The following is a 25,000-nucleotide window of genomic DNA, read 5'->3' on the forward strand; positions in this document are numbered from 1 at the left end:
GAGGCACCATACAGTATCTCCTACCCGAGGGCAGGACCTGGAAGCAGGTGCTGAGGTTATGAGTTGGGTTCTGTTTGTCCTTGTCTCGTTCTCTCTCTGAGTTTGCCTTTGTCCGTGTCATGTCTTTATCAAGTTCCTGTGCCTCTCTCTCAATTGGTCCACATAATCTTACAGAAGACTACACTGCACATATTATAATTGTATTTTTGGTCTCGATTTTTTTCATACATTTACACAGGCAGGATGTCGATATATGTACATCCATATATTCTATACGGCTACCGTCCTATGCTATTGTACTGTTACTGAGTGTCTGAGGTTTATTTTTGGAGCTGGGTTTGTACATTTATTACTTTATTCTTGTATTGACTTATGTCTTCAACATTTATTGCCACTGTAAGGCAAGGCTGGTTTATCATGTAGCACATTTAATACACAGTGGCAATTCAAAAGGCATGACAATAATCGTAAAGATAGAACGGACATTTTAAAATTTAAAGCATAGAATTACATAAATAATGAATAAGATAGGTTTAAACACATTTAACAGGTTTAAGCTGAATTTTGACATTCAAATAGAAAGCATAAACGTTTCCAGCCTGCCCTGGATTTAAAAGTATACATAGTTAGGGCAAGCCATGTATATCTCAAGTTTGTTCCAACTATGCGTGACATAATAACTAGGCTAAATGTTGTCTCACCACATTAGAGCATTTTGACCCTAAACCACTGAGTGATTTTAAAATTCTGACTCACTGGAAGCCAGTGCAGAGATCTGATAATTGATCTGATGTGTTCAGTTTTCTTTCTTACATAGATTGTTTGAATAATGTCCAACCAGACCACCAAATCTTGTCTTCAACAGGTTAGATATTAATCTGAATGTGATTCTGATTCTAGACATGAGCTGTAGTTGTGTGATAGCTTTTTGGGGAGACCCGAGAGAAGACCATTACAGTAGTCCAACTTATTGGAGACAAGATTTTCTGGTCTCCAGTGTGGTTGTACATAATACAAGTAATCAAATTCTTACTATATTATTTTTAAGAATAAAGCTGTGCCTTCTCTGTCTTCAAAAAAATGAAATAATGTATTCTCAACAGTGTTACTGTAATCTCATATCGCCATCTACTGGTGAAAGTGTATTACTGTTTTAGTTAGTGTGTGTGTGTGTGTGCGCGTGCGTGCGTGCGTGCGTGCAAGAGAGAGAGAGATAAACTTCACTCTCAGTCGATTTAACTTTCTCTCTTTTACTTCTAAAAAAAAACATTCTATGTGTGAAGAAGGCACTGTTTTGTGATGTGAATTTAATCTTAGAAAACAAGACTCCTTCAACATTTAGAGAGGAAGACAAAAACAATGGGAATGGTCATTCAACTATCACTAAACCTACATATAAGTAAATATAATTTATTAGAGATAAAATAATAAGCTTTTGTCCTTCATATGTACAATACAATGATAATCACATTGTATTGCTTAGATTAGAACATGATAACGTACAATTAAAATCCATAACAATGTGAATCTTGGCTTTGATTTCACATTTTTGTTAATTCAAAACACTAAATGTTATGTGTCAGACAATAGTGACTGCCAGTATGTCTGTAACTGTGGTTAGTGAGTAGCCATAATCATTGTGGCCCAGTAACTTTCCTGAATTTGGCCAACAGACTGCTCAGAATGCAGGTTCTGCTTCCAGATCTGGTGCTGAACCTTGAAGGCAGGCTGTCTGATTGCTTGGTTGGTCCAGTTAGATGACTTTATCACATGGAAGGAGCTGGGTGACACCGATTCTTTTGGCACAGTTGTTCTAACAGAAAGACAAATGAAAATGTTCAGTTAGTGCCGTTTGCGAAAGATATCTGGGTTCAGCATCTAAAAACAGTGACGTTTTTAACTTAATGGTAAACTCTCCACTCCATGCCAACTGCTTCCTGGCTCATTCTCTGCAATTTTGACAGTTCATTTGATGCATGTTTCCATTTACATTCTTAAATACAAGTGGTTTACATTCAGAGTCAGACTTGGTCCTAGCTTTTCTTTACCATGAAGTTGACTACGCTGAGGTGGTAGGGAATCCCTCCCATCTCCTCACACTTCTCCATGTTCTTTCTCTCTGGGTCACCAGCAGCTAACACAAGAGAACTAGGGACAGCCTGACAGACAGACAGGTAGGTAGAGGGACAGACATGGTCACATCAACATAGAGACATTCTTTGGTTTTATGACTATATATAAAGCAAGGGTCTTCCAGGCCAAGGACCGCTTAGCTGAGAGAGAGTGAAGCAGGGACCCCTACTACATATATTGTATAAAATAGTTTGACAACACTGTCATCAGTGATGTGTAAATTCATGCTTTGTTTGTTCACACATGATCTTTTCTATTAATATGTTGGATTCATGTTAATGTGTACTTTCAGACATTTAACTAATTAAACCAATCAGATAGAACCCAATGTATTGTTGCTGACTTGGTTCAATCCACTCTTCTGGAGGTCACTAAAGGTGTACTACAGGGCTAGAATTGAGGACATTTACTCATAGGTTTATATAGACTACAATAGTCTTCTTGGCAGAAAAGTGGATATCTGATGCAGTGCTATACATCTGCCCCTTCATTGAAAGGAGCTTAATGTGCTCTTCAGACAGCTTTTAATTCGATCCAGCATTCACTATTGGAACTTAAACTTTCCTTAAATGTAGCAAAAACTAAATATATGCTATTTTCTAGATCCCACTCAGTGAAGGAGATTGATTAAAACATTTGAAATTGAGAGAGTGCCCTTCTAGAAATACTTCGGAATATGTATTGATGAAAAGTCATCTTTCAAATTGCATGTTGATAAACTGTCAAAAATGTAAATCTAAAGTCAATCTACATTCCTGTCAGTAGTACCTGACTATGGTGACATTATCTCTACAGCAGGGGTCTTCAACGTTTTTCAAGCCAAGGACCCCTTAGCTGAGAGAGAGATGAAGCACCCCCCCCCCCCCCACACACACATATTGGATTGATGTTAAATGTGTATTTTCAGACATTTAACAACTTAAACCGTCAATACTTTGTAAACTTGACATTTGGCTCGGTACTTGGTCTGCTCTTTTTTCCCTCTACACCAAACCTCTTTGCCAAAAATAGCAGATCTACAAGCTCACAACGCGTGTGAGCATGTAGATCTGATATTTTCGGTTAATATGTTCCTCCCAGAATAGGGATGTGAGGGTTAAAGTGGTTAATGTAAAAATAAAAAAATGAAGTCCCTACCACACAAAGATTTGGCGGCCCCCAGCAGTAGTAAGGATGCCCGAGGGGTCCCGGACCCCCTGTTGAAGACCCCTGCTCTACAGGCATGCTGCCCCCACCACCTTGAAACAGATCACAGCACTGGCTCCTGTATATTTATAAAACAAATCTAAACACTCTACACTCTAGTTACCTGACATCTCTAATTACATGGCGTTCTATTCCATGCCAGACAAGATCTCAGATTGGTTGGTTCTTGAGGTCCTTCGACTAAAGACAGAGCTGCATGGGCAAACTGTATTTAGTTATTGTGCTCCTTGGAGAGACCTTCAAATTGGATGCCTAACACATATCATATTTTGAAGTTAAGGCCTGTTTGTGTTTTAAATAATGTTGCCAAAATCATTATCAGTTATGTTAAATGTACTATATGATGTTTTGTCGGATCTTTTGACAGATTAGATTATTGTTATTAATTTTTACATTATTTGACTGATGATAAATATCATTATGATTATTTAATATAATTATTTGAACTGTATACTGTATGATGGTCTCAATGGGTTTTTCCTGGTTAAATGAAGATACATCCTACACCTGCTTTTCTTACATGGGCTTCCAATTCGACCACAGTCGTCTGTCTACAGTTGGTAACGGAGCTGCTCCATAGAGCAGTTGGAATTGAGAAGACTTTGTCAAGGCAAGGGCACGTTAAAGATGTATCCCGGTCTGGGGATTGGATCCCACAACCAGTCCACAGACTGAAATAAGAGTCATGTGTCTAGCTACTCACAGGGTCCAGCTGTCTGTGTATGGAAAGCAGGTCTGTCATCCTGTCATTGAAGCCTGGAGCAAAGTTCTCTGGGTTAATGGCCACAAAACACTGACCCTAAAACACGAAGGACAGAGCGATGATGTTAGGCTACATCCCAATAGATTATCTTTGCATCTTGTGGCATGTGTCTATTTATTGTACCTTGTATCAATTAATGTGATGAAAGTGATGACATTAAAATGAATTACAATATTAAAATACCTGTCCTTTAAAAAAACATTGTTCAGTATTGTACATTGTTCCATTATAAGTAAAGACCCTACCAGGTTGGCGACTCTGTTGGTGACCTTCCAGGTGCGAATATGTCGACTATAGTCAGCTCCAGCAAGAATACCGCAGAACACCTCCACCATCATCCCCAAACCATAACCCTTATAACCACCTGCAGACAGACAGACAGACAGACAGACAGACACAGACATTATGTGTTTAATGTCTCAGCTTTCCTATACTGTATGAAAGCTGAGAGGGAGACAGTGTAGGACGGACAGACAGACAGTCGGAAAACTGAGATGGAGACTGTGTATGAGACAGACAGTAGGAAAGCTGAAATGGAGACTGTGTAGGAGAGACAGACAGTATAGGAATTAGGAAAGCTGAGATGGGGACTGTGTAGGAGTAAAAAAAAACGCATGGATACCCGAGGCTAGTGTAGGAGAGACGGACAGAAGGAAAGTTGAGAGGAAGACTGAAGGACAGACAGACAGTAGGACAGCTGAGAAGGAGACAGTATAGGAGAGACAGACAGTAGGAAAGCTGAGAAGGAGACCGTGTCTGGGAGAATATGGTGGTATGATTTGACCCCAGACCAGCATGGGTGCTGCATGTGGGGCTCTTCACTGACAGAATGTATGATTCTTTTTTTTCAAACCTGTGTCTTCAGTGCCCCCAATGGGAACCAGTCCTCCACCGTTCAACACCTTACTGGGATCAGTCACCATCTGGCCCTGGGCATCACACCCCCAACCCTCTGGGATGTCATCACCACGACGGTGATGGAGCTCTACCTGCACATGCATCTGAGTTGTAAGGTTCCATAAATGTTGTATTCTGCTATTGTTGTTGTCTTGATCATCATATAAATTGCACAAATGTAATTATATATATTTTTTCTTGCTACCAAACAAAGAAAAACAGATTGCTTAATAGGACTGGCTGTTAAAGATTCAGCACAACAATTATAAGGAAGGAACATTCCAACTAGATGTTTTTGGGGTTGTTGTTTTTTTCTTCAAATGAATGCCCTGGCCTAGTTCATCATACAATCGTGTTACACAAGAGAGAAAATAGCCGATCTTGTGCTTGTAGATCTGCTATTTAATAATAAAGGAGTTTTGGACATACAGTACAAGGTTTCCAGCCGACAACAACAAAATGAAAGCCTTTATTTCTGGCTCTGAGGCAGCCATGTTAGCTACTAAAACTGCCAGTTTACTAACCTACCTTTCCCAGAGCGACTGCAGAAGTTGCCATGTCCAGCACAAAACTGTCTCCATCTTTGGCGGGTGCTGCCACGCTGATAGGGTTGGTTCCCAGGGTGCACTGAGAGGACAGGACACGTGTGTTTGCAAAGGGGGGTTTAACAAATAAGATATGCTCAAGGGTATAAGGCCAGAGTTTGTGTGTGTGTGTGTGTGTGTGTGTGTGTGTGTGTGTGTGTGTGTGTGTGTGTGTGTGTGTGTGTGTGTGTGTGTGTGTGTGTGTGTGTGTGTGTGTGTGTGTGTGTGTGTGTGTGTGTGTGCGCGCGTGTGCTCGTGATGTGTGTGCGTGCATGGAAGCACGTGCAAGTGTGGTTGTATATTCACAGACAACATTCACAGAGTCCATGTCTGTAGAAGATATATCCATTTTATCATAACTAGGACTTTTATTTGGCGTTCTATAAAGTCCCAAGACACTGCCTCTCTACTATCTCTCCTCTAAATAAAGAAAAACTAATGAGTGACAATGAAAGACATTAAAACACATTCCAGTTAGACCAGTGACAGTAAGTTGTAATCTCACCTCTTTAGCCCGTGTTGGAACCACCAGTGGAGAGGTGTTGGTGTAAGACATACCCTGTGATGGACACAACACTGGTAAACAAATGTTTATACCACTAAGACTAAGTTATTAATGTTAGATTTACACCTAAATCTATCCACCTAGAGTGTAGTGTACAGGTATTCATCTCACCATTTTGCTGTTGAGGATAATACCAATTGTAATACTCAGAATTATCACTAGAGGGAGGCTAAAATCAGCAAAGAGGTTCATGAGATTTTAACCCTGTTACAGTACAGTATGTGTAGACCAGTATAGGACATGTAACAGAAGATACTTTAGCCCCCTTTGTTAAAAATGTAAAGGTATTTTAAAAGTTAAAAAAAGTTATTTTTGTGTTTTTGCGTGTCTTGTCTCTGAAAGTTTAAATTACTTAATTTAAGGCCGTTTTTGCTCCATCCCTTTGATTTTAAGATTTCAGGAGGCATCTCCTCACCCCTTTGCCCCAATGTAGCCTATATACCTGACACTGTTGTAGAGCATTCCTACCATTCCAGTTAAAATCATAAATGGTATATTAATGAAACTAGTATCATACTAAACCAATAGAAGAGAAACAGTTCCACTTACAATCATGTTCTCTTTCAGAGCCTGCATGGAGTAGTATCCAGCAATACCATAATGATTGGAACCTACAGAGACAGAGAGTTAAATTAGTAAATAAATGAATAATAAGTGATAATAAATACAGATATATGTATTTAGCTATTTATAAGAAACCTTTTTCTCGGACAGACATTTGTTTCGCGGACAGAGACTTGGTGGCTTATTAGTATGATGATGTATTTGTAAGAAATAAAATACAGTCTAATAGCTTCATGTTGGTGAATATGATTTTTAGCTGCCACTCTGCAGCTAGTATCGGTCTGTCTGTCCAAAATGTGCAAAACGAGAGCTGGTTATAGTTTATCACAGTTTACGTGCTTGTTCTTTTGATAGCCCTTTCATTCCATTTGTTTTCATTCTTGATGTTTTACACAAGGGGTGAAATTATTAATTTGCCAACAAAATCATTTTAGTAATCAAATTAAATTAGTGATGTACCACTACTATTTTAGGCGTGAAAAAAGCTGATCACAAAATGATTACAAATGTTTGAAAGTTTTTGCCTATAATGACCAGTATAATGTGCCAGGTTGTCTGTGGCCTTTATAGCAGGACAGCGCCTGCCAATTTGGGGACATGTACTGTATGTCAGGAACAATGCAAGTCGTTCCATTTATACTGCTTCTTCTTCCTTCGGCTAATTCCTTTCAGGTTGCCGACTACAACCTCAGTGTGTTTGACACAGACACCAACTGCTGGCTGAGTACGCCTTCTCCACAGCTTCATCCTGTCAGACTCTGTTTGCAATCCGCCTTTGCCTACAATGGAGAGCTCTACTCTACATATTTGGTGGCAACAATAATCTACACCTGATCTTCAAAGATCTGTGGAAATTCAATCCAAAGCAGTTTTCCTGAAAAAGGTTGAGCCGAAGGGGAATGGACCATTTAGGATGACTAATACGTGCTGTTGCAGCATGGTGGGAGATCGCATCATCCTCTATGGAGGATACAGCACTTGTTATTACCTGTACATCTTAGACTTAAGTCCTAGCCTGAAGACGTTATGCAAGTTAGCAGTTATTCAGTACGGCCTGGAGCAATCTGGACTACCAGACATCATCAGGTGGGAACTGGCAGCAAATGTTACGGTCCGAGTAGAATGAGGAAGACAGACAGACAGGCAGGTAGATACCAAATGGACCCTAACAGGTCCATTTCACTGGATGAAGAGTGTCAGTTACAGTAACTAGGACGGTAGAGATGTAACCAATTCAGTGTATTAACAAGAGCTTGTAACTATAGGTTATTTTTTCCATTTCCTAAGAAGTAACACTTTTGGACATACAAGGCTTCCGCCCAACAGGGACGATGTGTGATATGATGCTTTGTTATTTCATATTACTGTCCTTTTATGGTCTAAATCAGTAGTCCCCAAACTAGCTCGAGACCCGAAAGAAAAATATGATGTCCCAAACTTATGAAAATAGCCGAAGTACAAGCTCACAAAGCGTCACAATGTGATGAGTTGTGAGCTTATATATCAGCTATTTTACCTTTTTTACTTTCTTGTTTTCATGGTATTTCTTTTTTATGTCTTTCGAAAGATTTCAGATTTTCTTTTTCATTAATGAAAAAAAAAGAATCTTTATGTTTTGAAAATATTTTGAAATAAAAAAAACAAATGCAGGAAACGGAAAAGGGGATTTTTACTCACGACCCATAAAAATGGGTCCTGAACCTATTTTAGACAGCGATAAACCACAAAAGGTTAATGCTAAGAGTGACTGACCATGTGCAACCACCCAGCCGATGCCCACCTCCTTAGCCTTATTGATGGCCAGGTCCATACAGAAGTTCCCAACCACTGGTCCCAGCAGGTTCCTGCCATCCACCAGCGCCGTGGAAACCGTCTCCTTCTCAATCATAGGCTCCCCCTCCTTCTCACAGATCTGCGTCTCGATGTCCTTCACATACATGTCTACAACAACACACAGTACTGTCGTTACAGTTCCGAGCATGCAGGCTGCTATAAAACTGTACAGCGGATGTTTTTATTATGTGAACTGTCAGAGTTTTTATATTGTCAAAACAAGACATTTCCCTATACCCTTTTCCCTCCCACTTGAAACTTTGGCTCCCTCTCACTTAGGCATATAAAAAGTATCTTGAAAGGATTGACTACAAAAATCTACAAATGTAGAAAAACAAGAGAAAATGGATAAAGGAAAAAAAGAAGAGACACTGTTTGTTCTTTTAATTATTATTATCAAACAAACACATGCTTCTCTATGACTCCAAAAGTGCCTTCCAACGAGTAGCTGCTGTGTAATTTTTTCAAAACAACCCAGTGCGAATCCTGCGTATTTTTGGATGCGTAAAGTACAGATTGACCAATGACCAGTAAGGGACATTGAATGGTATTGTGTGCACTCCTGTTTAGTCCATGAGTGGAGTTTTTGTCTTTTGAAGACGCTCTGGATAAGTCTCCCCCTAAATTGTAAATTGACCTGACAGAAAATTCCTGTCAGCTAGGGTCAACATAAGTCAAGGTCAACGTGTGTGTGTGTGTGTGTGTGTGTGTGTGTGTGTGTGTGTGTGTGTGTGTGTGTGTGTGTGTGTGTGTGTGTGTGTGTGTGTGTGTGTGTGTGTGTGTGTGTGTGTGTGTGTGTGCGTGCCCTAACCCATCCTGTTGAGTCCATGGCTGTAGTGTCCTCTAATATCTCCCTCTACGAGAACCTCTGCCAATGCGCAGGCGTGTTGAGGCTTGGTTCCCACGGCAACCATACACTTCTCGATGAAGCTCAGCACATCACCTTTAGGGATCAGACACCTGGGCACACAGAATACACACACAAGAACAAAATATTAACCTTTTTGATGTTTTTTTTTTTAAATTTACATTTAACAAACACCCACAAATTTCTTGCTGGATGTCATTTTACATCATGTTTACAGAAGTGATACAAAATTGTCTTAACTACACTGGAGTGGCTTGAGTGAAAACTTGACGTAACTGCACTTGACGTAAACCTCTACCGGATTTATTTTCCCTACCTTTCTCTCACTCCATCTACTCTTGCTCTCCCCAATTATTATTTTCTGTCTCCACAGCAAAACAGATAAAACACCAGAATGCACATATTTACAACATTAACATAAGGTCTACATGTGACAGTTTGAGTGGAGAAGAGATGCTGAGTGTCAAAAACTCCACATCACCACACAAAGATGAAGATGACTTACATTTTGAAAATAATTAAGTTAAAGTTACCGTAACTTAATTCCATTCATTGTTCAATATTTCGACACGTCTTCGAGGCTTTAATTCTCAATTTCCTCTTGACGTTCCCTGATCTATCTCTCACCCCAGCCTGTTCGAGACTGTTCGAAGCCAACAGAAGCTGGTCTGGTAAAATTGGAGTTTACCCTACATTACTATCTTGTTTAGATAAGATAGCCTTATTGATTCCTGGTAAGAGCAAGGGATGGCTAGAGATGAAAACACACATTCGGAAAAAAAACATATGAGTGCAGAAAGTTGGTAAGACTTATACGGTATACACAGTATACAGTTCAGCCAGAGACGTTACTGTGTAACGTTATTCAATTATGTTACCGTGCAACGTTAGTCATTGATATTAATCCGTTACCCTGTGCTGTGAAGTTAGTCAATGATGTTACTGTATGACATTAGTCAGTGATGTTACTGTGTGATGTTAGCCAATAATGTTACCATTTAATGTAAGTTAATCACTTTACTGTGTGACATCAGTCAACATCCATACTCTTTTTAGTTATAAAAAGTAGCTTATAAATAAGAGAAAACGCAAATCTATCATTCATTAGTACTGTTAAGTAATTAATTAATTAATTAATAATGACTATAGTTGACTGCACATTGATATATATATAATATGTAAATTACAGTTACTCACTTTTACAGGGGAAACGAGCAAAGGAGATACAAGGTGGAGAGGATCGAGTGAAGAGCGTGAAGAGAGAGGAAAGGAGATGAGAAGGATGGAGGTAAGAGAGGCTGAGGAGTGAGAGAGAGAGAGCGAGAGAAGAAAGTGGGGAAGGTGGCCCTCGTACTTCCTATCCCATAAACATGATCAGCTTTATTGTCACATCACAGGTGTAAACAGGAGGGTGAAATAATTTTTCATACAAACTCCATTCATAGGTATGTACTGTACATAATAATGTACATTATCTGTACATAATATCATTAAACATCATATACAATCGATAATGGTTATTATGGTTATCTAGTGAGGTTACATGAACCTAGAGCCATAAGTCACAACTCCCTGAACTATAGAACAGTTTAAAAGAACAGGACAATAAAATCCTCTATTGCTTTTTACATTTTAGAATGATTAAAATGAATTCTATGTCTAAACACTATAGTGAGAACAGTAGGCTAACTATGTTTAAAAAAAAACTTTGTTTTTACAAGCATCACTTTGAATTTTATCAAACGTAATGGAAGTACACAAACGATTCCTACTTTTGATTATTTTGACATTTTAGGCTTTTACTTGATGTTCTCTTATAGAGAGACTTCAAACCAAGTCCAACTGTAGTTCCACTACTACTACTACTACTACTAGTAGGCTAGTTCAGATCCTAGATTAGCAACACAATCAGGTGTAATTAAGGGTTAAAGGATCAGAGACAGTGAGTGGACACATACAGTAACATTCAGATGATACAAGAAAGATCTTGGAAGGAGGAAGTGACAGAACCAGAATACAGAGTTGAGGACTGGAGTGGATGGTTTTGTGTCTTGATGATGTTTGGATGATACGTGCTGTCTTTACTTTTTCAACACAAAACTCAAACCTGCAGTATTCAAAACATATATTACACATAAACGTCTACGAGTCGTAAAGTTTCATCGAAATTTCTAGATTTACATTAAGCATTCCTGACTCCGTCTCTCTGTTGCAGCAACATAACATAACTTCTGAACTTTGCTCTCTCTACTAGTCCAAACTTCTATAGGCCCCTTATTAACATGAACACACAGTTGAGTTAACCCATTAAGACCTGAGCCCGATTCTACATATGCCTTCTAAATCAGTGGTTCTCAAACTTTTTCATGCCAAGGACCCTCAAAATGAAATGTATTTGGCCATGGACCGCCATCTGAAAATGTTTTGTGCCAGGGGCATCTAAATCATTTTTCAAACACTTTTTTTCTAAAATGTTGATGTACCAGCTTGCAGTGACACGCTGTGACAAAATCCAAAGAGTTTTCTGAAAAACGTATGTTGCTACATATACAATATATAGCTAAAATATAAAATTACATGGTTACATTGCCTAGGGCAGTGAAGGCTTTTGTTAGGCCTGGCAGCCTGACCTAGAGTTACTTTAAATGGCAATCATATAATCATTGCTGCAGTTTGTTGGGTAGCTACTGTTAATTAATACCAGACAGAAAAGGTTACACATACCTGTAGTAGCCTAAAAAGATAATTTGAAACGAAGGGCAGATGGTTCAAAAGACTGTCAGTAGTTGGCTATTATCCATCAGTATTACCCACATACCCAGCCACCACAATTTGTTTTTCCAGACTTCTCACCAGCAACATGTTTCATTTGCAACACATGCAAAAACAGAGGTCCCATAGACCTTTAACTTGAGAGGGTGTTTTGTGTTCTTCCAAAAGCCATTGGCTGTTTCGTAAAAAGCGACTGGCAGTAATGCCTGAACTGCAAAAAATAATGCATAATAAAACTAACAGATACAATACACACTTCATACATGGCTCCCTAAAAACAACAAAACAGTAGGCTGCTAGATATTTTAAGTCTGACAATGACACAAATGTTAAAGTTAATCAGCCTGATTTTTGTTCTCACACACAAGCCACATTTCGGGTTCAGACAGTTCATAAGACTTAGTTTAGTTAAAAATAAATATAAAAAGAGTGAGAGAGATGAAAAGTCGGCTACAGTATGAGGATGTGGAAATATATTTCATTATTAATAATATTCCAACATTAAACATGGTTAAATTGACCACAATAGTTGACCACTTCTTTCTCATACTTTTTGACCAAACTGTCATCGGATGTCGCAGTTTAGAGAAAAACTAATAATACAGCTTAGTCTTGAAATCACAGACATGTTGCAGAAGTATGATAGGGACATCCCTACTTAGTCTAACGTTGTACACCATCTCATAAAGAGTACTCTACACTCTACATGAAAAGTGCCTTGAGATAACTTTGATTGTGAGTTGCCACTACCCAAATGCCTTGACTTCCACAATTAAAACCGCCAAAACTACGCTGACGAAAACACTTAATATTGCTGGGACAACTACAGAAATTTGCAGATGAACATTTCATGTCCAGAAATCCAACTTATAGACACTCCCACAGCAGTTTCGTTTAAATTCACAACAGAGATAATTGCCTACACGCCCAGTGGTTATCATTCCAATGGCTGAAGTCACATACGGTAGTTAAGGACTTGAGTGGGTCGCTTACCTGCTCATGTTCACGACTTTTCTGTCTATTATTGTTAGGGATCCGTGTATCTCTGACGAATCGACTCTTCACAAACTGGTTATTAGTGGAAATGCATGTTGTCACCAACAGGTAGCCTATGCTGTGGTGAACTTGGAGCATCAGGTATGTCTGTGGGTGTGTTGAGGGGGAGGGGGAGGCCCGGAGGCTTCACAAATTCCGGATTGACAAGATCAAGATCGCAAAACCTCGAGTGAGTTCCGTAACTGTTTAACATGACTGACAAGTAAACAGACATGCCAGATGACAAACAGACAATTCAGGCAGTGAATATGCACATTTTCAGAATTGTGTGTTTATGAACTGTCATGCACTGACTAAAATCATGACAAAATGGGGGGACGACACACTGGGTTAACTGAAAATGTAATTTATTTGAAACTAAAGGAAACATAAATGTATACTTAAATATTAGAATGTGTTGTGTATAGTCAGTTGTATAGTGTATAGTGCATGTATGGATGTGTGAAAATGTAGTGCATGTGCAGAAATAAGGTTAGAACTGAACTCAAAGGAACCAAACGCAAACAACGTTCCCGCTGTAGGAGAGAGACAGCAAAAACCTGACCAGCCTGCTTAAATACTCCATAGGATGATTAGAGCAGGTGTGCCTCGTCCTCTAGTCTAGGCACACCCCTGCAGGCTGGTCCCCTCCCCCTACACATGAACAGAGAACACCATAGTCCATATTCACACGGTGGCCATTTTGGAATTTAACATTGCGTTGCAACTGGGGTGGCAACTGAGGTGGCATTTCATTGACCTAATGGCAATATGGCCGCCATGTTAATATGGTCTATGAGAATCACAGCAACACTACACACAAATATGATGGATCATCACATAACAGTGATAGCTCACTTTTAACGACTTAAACAACAGCATCCATATTGTGGGGAAAGCTTTCGCTGAAAACAGCCGATCGACAAGCTCACAACGCGACGCAACGCTTGTCGATCTGCTATTTTCAGAATAACAGAAATTATACTAGTATAGAGCCCTGAGGGACTCCGGGAAAAATGGATCTCTAACCATGATGTCACCATCACAATCTACTTTCCACAACAGACACAACCAAAGACAATAAATAACTGGACACATATTGTGAATTGTTACCAGCACACCAAATCATCTGAGAGCTCTCATGCAGTAAAAACCCTTGTAATGATTCAACTCTGGGACAATTGAGCAGGATTTAAGCTACTCGACAAGGTAAGCAATGGCACAAGATGGATGAGATGGACAAGATAACATTATTATCCTGCTCATGAACAAGCTAATTATGTTTACTATATTACTACCTTGAAATGAGTGATGACAGCAATACCTCCACATTTGAATTTACATTTACATTTTCATGGCTTCCATTGTCCATCCTCTCCATCTGTCTCTCCCTATCTGTTATAAGAGAAATAATGGACACACACACACACACGCACAATGGACACACGCACACACACACACACACACACACACACACAGCTCAAGACAACCGCAAGCATGATCCTGGTGAACTTTCATTATGTCAACATTTTGAGCAGGTTGAAAATATCACAATCTCTGTTATTTGCATAGTTACATAAGATGAACACAGTAGCCACACATAATAGCTCTCAGCTGTTATGCCCAATCCAAAATTGGGTTTTTTGATATAACAGGTATACAACAGGTGCCTCGCTTTGGAGTACCAGAGTGTTTAAAGGAAGAACAAGCATCTCACTCCCGTTGCATAGGTCTCCCACTAAGTATCCATACCGTCCACAGTGGGAGAAAGCTAAGAGGGAGACAGTGTAGGAGAGATGCAGTTGGAAAGCTGAGAGGGAGACAGTGTAGGAGAGACATGCAGTTGGAAATCTGAGAGGGAGACAGTGTAGGAGAGATGCAGTTGGAAAGCTGAGAGGGAGACAGTGTAGGAGAGATGCAGTTGGAAAGCTGCGGACTTTTGAATAATTATACCACTGATTAACTTCTAAGAGATATATTCTGGCACAAAAATATGTTGACATCAAGATCGTTCAGATCAGCCAAAAACACACATTTATCTGAAAAAATAATAATAATTGGGAAGCCCGCAATTGCCACCCTGGCAGCCATGGCATGCAGCCATGGCATAGAGGAGACAAATTGTTAGCTGTGAATGGAGACTTGCAGATTATAATAAATAGAATACAGTATTTAAAAAATACTAGAGGTTCTGGCCACCCTCACACCTACGTAGCACCACCGATCCCACCAATAAGTCTGGGTCATGAATCCATCAACAGTGAATAACCCTGGGCAGGTCTGGTCCTGTTATAACCAAGAAACTGTCTGTTCTGACATGGATGGTGTCAGAACAGATACTCCCTAAGGGCAGTAGGAGGGCTTAGACCAGAGAGAAGCCGCTATGTAACCCTTAGGCCACAGATTTGATTTCTGCAATAGTGTGTGACTGTGTGTGGCCGTTAACAGTTACAACAGCCATGTGTCATATTGAAGTGTAGGCACTTCCCAATGTCCTACCTGCTCGCTCACTGGATAAGGAACTCCGCCCACCACTGCAGAGACAGGTTTGAATCCTGCCCGCAGTGCATCCGGAAGCAGGGCAACAAAAATAGATTTACAAACTTTGTACTACCATGCTAACCGTAACCCGCGATTTGTAAAGGTCCAAATATTTGCACAGTGAAAACTGTTGGCATTTAAAAGGCCACTTAGGAACTATAGTGTGTAGGCTACAAACTTCTATTAATCAGCCACCAACTGTAGCCACTTGGGGGACCCATCGCTCTGCACATCTCCACAAAAATCATCTATGACTGATTCCAATGCCAGACTGTGAAAACCACCATTGCTTTTACTGTCACGGTGCGGGGCAGAGAAGTGTAGGACCCAAGCGCAGGCAGTGAGCAGAGACAGAACGAATCAGATGCAGGGGGATTTATTACTTAAACAGGGAATATAAGGGCAACAGGTAACAGACGGAACACAGTCACAACATTAATGAACCGACACAGACTGGAAACAGAGGGGCATACAAATAGACAGGGACTAACTAGGCACAGGTGAAAACAAAGGACAATTAACACATGATTGGCTGTAACAGAACAAGACACAGGTGAACTATAATTGCAAAGACATACTGGTGAGACAAGACAGGAAGCAACAACTAGGGCAGACAGGAAACACCACGACAACACTACAAAATAAGGGTACAAGGAGAACAGGGAACAATACAATAGAAAGAGTGGCCAAAAGCGTCCAATACCATATAAGGTTAGACAAGGGCTAAATAATAAAGTCACAGTCCACGGTCCGAGGAGTGGACCGTGACATTTACATCTTATTATAGTTTACTATTTATTAGACTAATACAAGCATAGAATAAGCAATATTTATTTATGATAAAACCTAACAAAGTCACTCAATAATTTTATGAATAATACAGGTAAGATGCATTCTACCTTGGGAGAAAAGACAAGACAGTTTGAGGGACGGGTTTCTCAGTTATCGAGACGTTTATTTGACAACAAAAGCAGTCGCCAGATGCTTTGAACCGTTCCCGAATACGATTGCCCTCCCCCTGCCCACCAACATTCAACATTAGTAATGTTGTTTTGTATCCAAGTACACTTTGGGAGATCTGTCATGTGACAGAAGACCCAGAGTCACTTGTTAGAGTTTAGAGCAAATAATAAAGTTTGACTCTGTTCCTGACGTTTTCTTGAGGTATAGAAACAATACAACCAAAGCAGCTGGAATAGAAACCGCGCCCCTGACCGTTGGATGGCTGTTTCCAGAGTGGCCCCTTAAGTCACTGCGTCACATTCCAGGAGGATAAAATATAATGTGTCACTCACATGATATGATATATAATGATAATGATATATGAATAGCAGTCCACTTCTTCCTTGTTTTGGTACGGTGAATCATGCACTCAACATCCCCTCAATAAACCTTAAGCTGCTTTTTACAGGATCGAGCCACAGACGGACTTAGTGTTGGTTAGTTTCACCATGAGACCTCCGGTCCCTAGGGGGCGAGACATGCATGGATAGTTACTGGGTGTGATCTGAAGTACAGGGAGACGAGTGGTTAGAAAAATGATGGAAAGAAACAAAAGTATCAAACAAAACTGAGGAGTATCAATGCCCATTTGCAACTGAACAAACTGGTGAAGAAGTGAAGAACCAGGATTTTTATTGCTGAGCTTGAGGAGTAGATGAACCCCAGGTGTGCAGGCAGCACTACCTCATGAGGATAATTGGGACGCCACGCCCAGGCAGACGCACACATGCCCACACACCAGACAGGCCAGACACATAGGGGAAAACAGTAGAACACACTAGAAAAAAAACATACACACTACAGCAGGGGTTCTAAAAGTGGGGTCCTTCTGATCTACTTGGGAGGAGGTCTGTAACTCTGAGAATGTACAAATGGAACCGAATGGACCCTTTCGGTTTCGTACACTGTCAGAGATATGGTGGCCCTTGAAATTAAAAAAGTTTGAGAACCACAGGCCGGAGTCACCTGGATTATTATGTCTCACATCAGTCACTATAATGAGACAGCTCTATTACAGAGGTAGGCTGACTTACAAACAACTTGGTAATGAGTTTGCTGAGGTATAGGAGACACAGAGCCAGGAGTACTGAGAGAGCAGACAACTCACCCAAACAAACTTGTGTTAATGTTAATGTTCTGGTGTCAGTGTTTCCAAACACAGACGGCAGTGATGCAGAGATGATTGTTGAAATGAGGAGACGTGGTGTTTGGAATGGAAGGCCTGCAGTCATTAGTCTGTCAGAGGAAGGAGTAGGATTGGTCTGGGAGCTGCTGACTGAATGCTTATACTGACACGTTTGTTCAAAGCACTTGCCCAAGCCTTAACAACCTTGCAGGCTTATTATGCAAAGACTGAATGTAATTAGACAGCATGTAGACTAGCCAGGAGTTTCAATGTACAGATTATTTATTTTTTGATATTTTACTGTTTAGACTGATGATAGGTTCTTGGTTTACCTGTTTACTGTAAATCGCTCTGGATTAAGACTAGTGTCTGCTAGATGCCTAATGTAAAGCATGCCTTAGCATTGTGTGTGTGTGTGTGTGTGTGTGTGTGTGTGTGTGTGTGTGTGTGTGTGCGCGCGCGTGCGTGTGCGTGCGTGAGAGCGCGCATGTGTGAGAGCGTGCGTGCGTGAGAGTGTGCACGTGTGAGAGCTCCATGGCGCGGCTGCTAGCTTCTAATTGTCTCCATCTGCGAGCGTTTCAGTCTGACCGCTGCGAGGAGAGAAGAAAGCTAACCTGTCATTTAAGTGGGTATATATAACATAGAGGCTACTAATATCACACACACACACGCACGCACGCACGCACGCACGCACGCACGCACGCACACACACACACACACACACACACACACACACACACACACACCCTCTCCCTCTGTGGGGGTGCATATACAGTATGAGTGGTTGCCCTCAAAAAACAGCTATTCGAGTATCTACTTGCTTACACCCATCTCTTTCTCTCCCTCTCTCCCTGAAGTTGAAGTTGAGGAGAGCAACCCCCCCCCCCCCCAACGCCCTCTCCCCTTCGTTTTCCTGCCCAGAGAACTGCTTCCCATAATGAGATGTTCTGTATATAGATATAACAGAGGGAGAGAGAGAGAGCAGATCACAGCTGCTGTTCGGTCCCACCCAGTACAACCCCACAACACAGCCTCCAGATGAGCCTGCACAGTACCGCCCAACAACCAGACCCACACACACTGCCAAAAACCAGCTGCTCCACCCTGAAGACGCCTTTACACGAAGGGTCTGCTGGCAGTTTTCACTTTTTTTTCTCTGGTGCCCAGATGTACCTCTGGAGTGGGTTTCTTCTTCTTCAAGTGATGCAGGCTGATTGCTTTTGTTTGATCAAATCTAGAAAGACCTTATATCTGAGGATATTTGAGAGACACAGAGACATTAGAGTCAGAGAGACAGAGACAGAAAGAGACACGAGGAGGCAGGCGAGGACATACAGGAAAAGAGGTCAAGAGAATGGAAAAAAGAGAACAGGTGAAAGGGAGAAGAACAAATAGACGGAGAATTAATGGTAGAGACCGAAAGCCACATTAAGCTGAAGATTATGTTACACAAACTTGATGTTAGTTAATAATCTCACAAATTGCACGAAACATCAGAAAACCACCCAGTTCTACTCCCCAACAGACATACAGGCCTATAAACAGAATGGAATGAACAAACTTAGATGTTTTGTTTTGAACATGAGACTGTGTTCAAGTCTGTTTATTCACTTCTCATGTTAAAAATTCACAGAGGATAAAAACACAAGGACACTGAAAACTATAAAATAGCAAATGTCACTGATAATAAAACAACAATCCAGGTAGATTGAAACAATATTAATGCTAATATTAATAATAACAAAGAAAACAGAAATAAATGATCAACAGTAAGATGACTAGATGAGATGGTTGATAACCAAGTGGCTGACTGGTTTACTGCATTAGAATCCTTCATGTTTTAATACTGCGCTAGCTGTCTGAGTATCAAACCAAAAACAATGACTTCAACGTACAGGTAGAATTATTAAAAAGGCATCACTGTCCTCAATATATCCATACCAATAAAGCACATTGGATTTGAAGTAATCTGTCTTTACAGGACAGTTCTGTTCCGTTCAGTTCAGTTCAGTTGAAGCTGTTTGTTCCTGATGACTGCAACTCTAAGCAAAATGTCTTCTTTCATAAATATAATAAATAACATCCAAAAACCAAGAGTACCTGTTCATTTGTCTCAGTGACCAATCAGCCGTCCGTCTCTAACCTCACCTCATCTTTTCTTCAGTTTTTCTTTCATACATCATACATTATGTCAGTGGTTCTCAAAACCTTTTTCATTTCAAGGACCCCCGTAACTCTGAAAGTGTACAAATAGAAATATGACACCTCTCAGAGCCCCTCAGGGAACCCAGAGTGTCCCTGGACGGCACTTTGAGAACCACTGCATTATGGGATGTCACCTGTGTGTTTTATTCCTCCTTACCAACTCCAACCTCTCCTTTCTACTTAGCAGGCTAGACTGGACAGTTTTAACCACTTAAACCCTATATGGTTGACCGGGGTCCCCCAGGGCTCTATACTAGTGTATTTTCTGTTTTCTGTTATTGTGGGGAAAGCGTTCACTGAAAATAGCTGATCGACAAGCTTTCCCCACAATAAGGACGCTGGGGTTAAGTGGTTAAGCTGAACTGAGCATGCTCAGTAGGTATAGATGTAACTCAAATATTATATACGTTATTTAAATGATAATTTCTCATTGCTTGTTTATCATGTTCTTTCTCCGTTCAAATATAATTAATTATAAATGTTATATTTTGGGATACACAAATACTGCTGCCAATACTGATAAAGAAAATACAGGAAGTTGTTGAAATTATTGAGTATTCTTTCATTATAAACAAAAATGCTATATGACTCCGTCTCCTATACATTTCATGTAGGTTTCCCCCCTCCAAACGTATGTCTCAAAATTATTGGACACTATAAATAAATGTTTACCATATATTTTAGGTCAAGTTTGTGCTTGATCTGAGAGCATAAAGTTTGTTCTCTCAGAATACATCTTTTGGTCAATTTCACGTTCAATTTCAAGTTCAATTTCAAGTTCAGTCCGTATTGGTTGATTTGATGATCCATGATTTCCACTGATCAATACAGGAACCATGTCACATTGAAGGGGTCCGTATCCTCTGGAAGACCCTGTCATACTGACCCCTGAGATGCTCTTCCACTCCACACAAGTCTCACCATCATTCAATCCATTTCTCTTTAACCACTTAAACCCTATACTTGGTTGACCGGAGTCCCTATGAGCTCTATACTAGTGACTTTTCTGTTTTCGCTGTACATTAAATATCTTTGCTGAAAATGGTCGATCTACAAGATCCTTGTGAGCTTGTAGATCGGCTATTTTCTGTGAAAGTTTTCCCCACTATACAGATGCTGGCGTAAGGGTTCTGCTTCAATTCTTCTAGATTTTTCAAAATGTTCCTAAATTCCTCAAAATAGGAGATCTAAGCTCACAACATGCTGCATTTGCGACGCATTGTGACCTTGTAGATCGGCTATCTTTTAAATAGCCTAAGTATAGAATAAGGTATAAGTGGTTAATGGTTAAGTTGAAATGTGATATTTTCTCTCTTTCACCCTCTCTCTCTACCAGCTGAAGAGCTTCATGAAGCTCTGGAAACCATCCTCCCCGAAGAAGTCGAAGGATCCCTCTGAGGTCCCCAGGTGGACCAGTAGCAGAACCAGCAGCACGATGGCCAGCAGTGGGACAAGTAAGTTCCAACCAGCAGCCAGGATGTTGTACCACTTGGCCTTGTCAGAGCACTCCTGAGCCAACTGGAGGTTCCCCTGAGTCTTCTGATCTCTGGCCTGAGAGAGAGAGAGAGAGAGAGAGAGAGAGAGAGAGAGAGAGAGAGAGAGAGAGAGAGAGAGAGAGAGAGAGAGAGAGAGAGAGAGAGAGAGAGAGAGAGAGAGAGAGAGAGAGAGAGAGAGAGAGAGAGAGAGAGAGAGAGAGAGAGAGAGAGAGAGAGAGAGAGAGATGAGAGAGATGATTATTTCGTTTTCCATTGTACTCTTATTCTTTGGAAAAGTTGTTCTCAATAGTTGCAGCCCTACTCAAAGATACTTCAGATGAAATGCCAAGAGGATACACACACACACACACACACACACACACACACACACACACACACACACACACACACACACACACACACACACACACACACACACAGACAAAGACTGTTCATCCTAAACCCCTTTCTTGTACTGTACAAACCCAGGTTCAAGACAGTGTCAGTGTGGGCAGGTCTGCAAACGTTGGGCTCCAGTAGAAGTGCATTCTCTTCATGTTGAGGTCCTTCGCCAGCCGCTCTATCATTTACCAGCAGCACTTACCCATTAGGAAGATGCCAATTACTCCATTTTTAACTCAGTAGAGGCTTTAATTTGAACAGAGTTGACTTTACTGGCCCTGTCATCCGCAGCTGCAGCCATACGTAGTCCATCCACAGAAATATACAGGGCTTATAAATAAAGATCACAAGCATGCCTGCACATACTGTACACACACACCCACACAAAGCTCCTCTGTGGTCGGCTTGGCAGAGGTTGTTCTGTTTCAGGTATTCACACAGTTTGGGCTTCGATAACTTGAGGCTTCTCTGCAGTGTGAAGTACAGAGAGTACAATAATGCAGTGTTTCCCATGTCCCATGTTGCACATGTTTGTGCAACATGTTTAAAATTCTGGACAACTTCCAAAGATACAAGAAATGAGGAAAAATATGTTTTTTTTTATGTTGTTACAGTACCCAGACAAGCTAGCACACACAGTAGGAGAAATGTTCTGCATTTAGGTCTGTTTTTGCATCTGTAGTTCCATTCCTGTGGCAGGGCACACCAGTCTCCCTTTCCTGCCAAAAGTTTGACCACTCCAGTTAAAAGTGGAGAAGACATTTCTGTTTTTAATGTGTTGCTTTTCATTTCATAACAGAAGATGTAGTTACTTTTTTCCTTCATACATTTTAGAATTGATGACTTTCTTATCCAGAGAAAATAGAGAGAACAGAGAAAATAATGCCCAGTTCCTAAATTACAACAAACCAGCTGTAAAGAGACAAGAGTAGAAACATGTGAGACATATGGACACAATATTACTGTGATCCTAGAAAGATCATGGAAGGAGGAAGTAATAGAACCACAACGGAGGCGGCCATAGCTGGGTGGGTGGAGAGGCTGTCTGGGAATCGGAAAGTTGCCGTTTCGACCCTCGGCTTGCCCAGTGTCCCTTAGCAAGACACTTAACCCTTAACAACTTCCCTCCATACGCTCATCTGAGCGGCCATCTGCTGGGTGAAGCGGTAAAAGCAATTTTCCCTCCCTCCACTGGGGACCAGAAAAATAAAGGAGACATTTAAATAAAGACTACGGCTATTATTACAGGGCGTAGAGGAGGATGTTGTGGGAGGGATATCAGGTACAATTACATGTGTGGTGGAATACATTACATAGCATTTCACTGTTCAAACAGCTCTAATTTTAGTATACATTTATTCAATATCAATTTTCTTGCTTAAATTAAAAGTTAAGCAAAACTACCAAAAAGGAAGCTCTTCGATTGCAGCAAACCAATTATTACTGCTTATCAACTAAGAACAACACCTTTAAGTTATGTTCAACCCCCTAAACTTCACCACTTAAACATTGCATACCCTAGGCTCTAAACTAGGTCAGCTCCTTTTTTCCCTGATGTACACCAAATCAGATCTACACGCTCACAACAAATATAATCGTATTATTAGCCCTCTTTTTATTGTGGTGAAAACCGGGGCCAATTTTGACGTGAATGTAGTTTTACGGATAGTTGTCGGGACACGGGACACCCAGCTTGAAACCGGCACAATCCCAGACAAACTTGGACATCTGCTCACCATACCATAAAAAAAGTCCCTTTGGGGGTGAACCATCCCTTTAAGGCTTAAAGGGATGGTACCCCAAAGGGACTTTTTTTCTATCGAATGTAACCGTACAGGTATAGATCCCATGGAGACTTGAATTCATGGATATTTTTTTGTTTTTGTTGCATTCCCAAGCCAAAAATGTGATGACCAGCAGCGGTTCCGGTAGGAGACACAAAGAGTCTCCTTTGTGTCTCCTGCCGGAACCGTTGCCTACCGGTCCGCTGGTCATCAAAATATTGGCTTAGGAATGCGACAAAAACAAAAAAAAATCCATGAATTCAAGTCTCCATGGGGTGACTAATCGATAGAAAATAATGTTTTTTTGGGTGAGCTAACTCTTTAAAGGCACTCGTCTGCCTAGTAGTTTGAAACTGTCTGCTACTTCTTTTTCAAATAGCAATTTGGGGGTTCCTTGTGCCTTGTTAGTTTTCACTCTGTCAATGCACTCTAATTGTTTGCTGCAGTGAAGGACTTTTCCTTTTCCTATCTTGTCATTGTTTTGGGATTGTTTGGAAGACCTACCCCACTGTTTTCTTGTGGTTAAATTAAAAGTTGCTATGATCATTAATATGCTAAGCAAGGTACATGACCTTTGAAACTTGTTAAATGCCCTGTGGCAAGATACAACCTGAACATGACCCAGGTTGTTAATGAGAACTGATTCAGGAATCGCTGAGTCGCTGAGTTCTTTTGTCATGTCAATGTCACTATGTCTGTCTGTCTGAACTCTGCCGATGTTCTGTCTGTAGCACTGTGCTACAGTGCTGCTCTCGCCCCGGGTTCAACAGACTTGGCAGGGAGGGCTTGAAGTTGCTTGCTCTTCTGTTGGAGATGATTACAGATACTGTCACTATTTCAGGCCCGCTGCTGTTCCACTGTGGTGACAAGGCCAGCCACACCATGCTACGCCCTGTACTTTACACGGCTCCATACCAGCCTTGGATAAAGTTAGGTTGACTCTTTACAAGCCCTACATAAAGTGAGACTGACTGTTAACCACGTACTGTAGATGTCCTTTCATATCTTGTTGCTCTTAATGTTTTGTGTAAAGCACTTTGAATTACCTTGTTGCTGAAATGTGCTACACAAATAAAACTTGGCTTGCCTAAATCAAGTTTTGGTTGAATTACATAGAATGTAGTTCAAAGTGATTTGAAAGATTAAGAATTTACAGTATACTATAGATCCTAGAACAACTGAATTATTTTCAAAAAGTTGCCAAATACTATATAAATTGGAGCTTTTAGCAGAATTAACATAATC

General features: G+C 40.6%; 2 protein-coding genes across 3 annotated transcripts in view; both read right to left on the reverse strand.

The window, feature by feature from the left end:
* Nucleotides 1–1,585: 1,585 nt before the first annotated feature.
* Nucleotides 1,586–13,290, reverse strand: LOC311047379 (putative oxidoreductase YjmC). Of its 2 annotated transcripts, none has more exons than XM_084060077.1 (11): nucleotides 13,179–13,290; nucleotides 9,357–9,505; nucleotides 8,465–8,653; nucleotides 6,698–6,759; nucleotides 6,089–6,142; nucleotides 5,524–5,626; nucleotides 4,956–5,087; nucleotides 4,348–4,466; nucleotides 4,043–4,138; nucleotides 2,049–2,159; nucleotides 1,586–1,813 (listed from the first exon to the last, which is right to left on the reverse strand). In XM_084060077.1, exons 1-11 carry the CDS (start codon nucleotides 13,184–13,186, stop codon nucleotides 1,754–1,756), a joined length of 1,083 nt encoding a protein of 360 aa, XP_083916203.1. In that variant the 5' UTR covers nucleotides 13,187–13,290; the 3' UTR covers nucleotides 1,586–1,753. The 2 variants fall into 2 exon arrangements, with proteins under 2 accessions (XP_083916203.1, XP_083916202.1); XM_084060076.1 differs by lacking the exon at nucleotides 13,179–13,290 and adding an exon at nucleotides 9,947–10,039.
* Nucleotides 13,291–19,464: 6,174 nt separating this feature from the next.
* The window catches only part of ifitm5 (interferon induced transmembrane protein 5), a 6,407-nt gene continuing 871 nt past the window's right edge, over nucleotides 19,465–25,000 (reverse strand). The window contains exon 2 of the mRNA XM_084059776.1: nucleotides 19,465–21,645. Within this exon, the coding sequence (XP_083915902.1) occupies nucleotides 21,424–21,645 (222 nt within the window). The 3' untranslated portion in view covers nucleotides 19,465–21,423. The remainder of the gene's footprint in view (nucleotides 21,646–25,000) is intronic.

The sequence above is a fragment of the Gymnoscopelus microlampas genome (assembly GCF_963454915.1).
Source record: "Gymnoscopelus microlampas genome assembly, chromosome: 6".
NCBI lineage: Eukaryota > Metazoa > Chordata > Actinopteri > Myctophiformes > Myctophidae > Gymnoscopelus > Gymnoscopelus microlampas.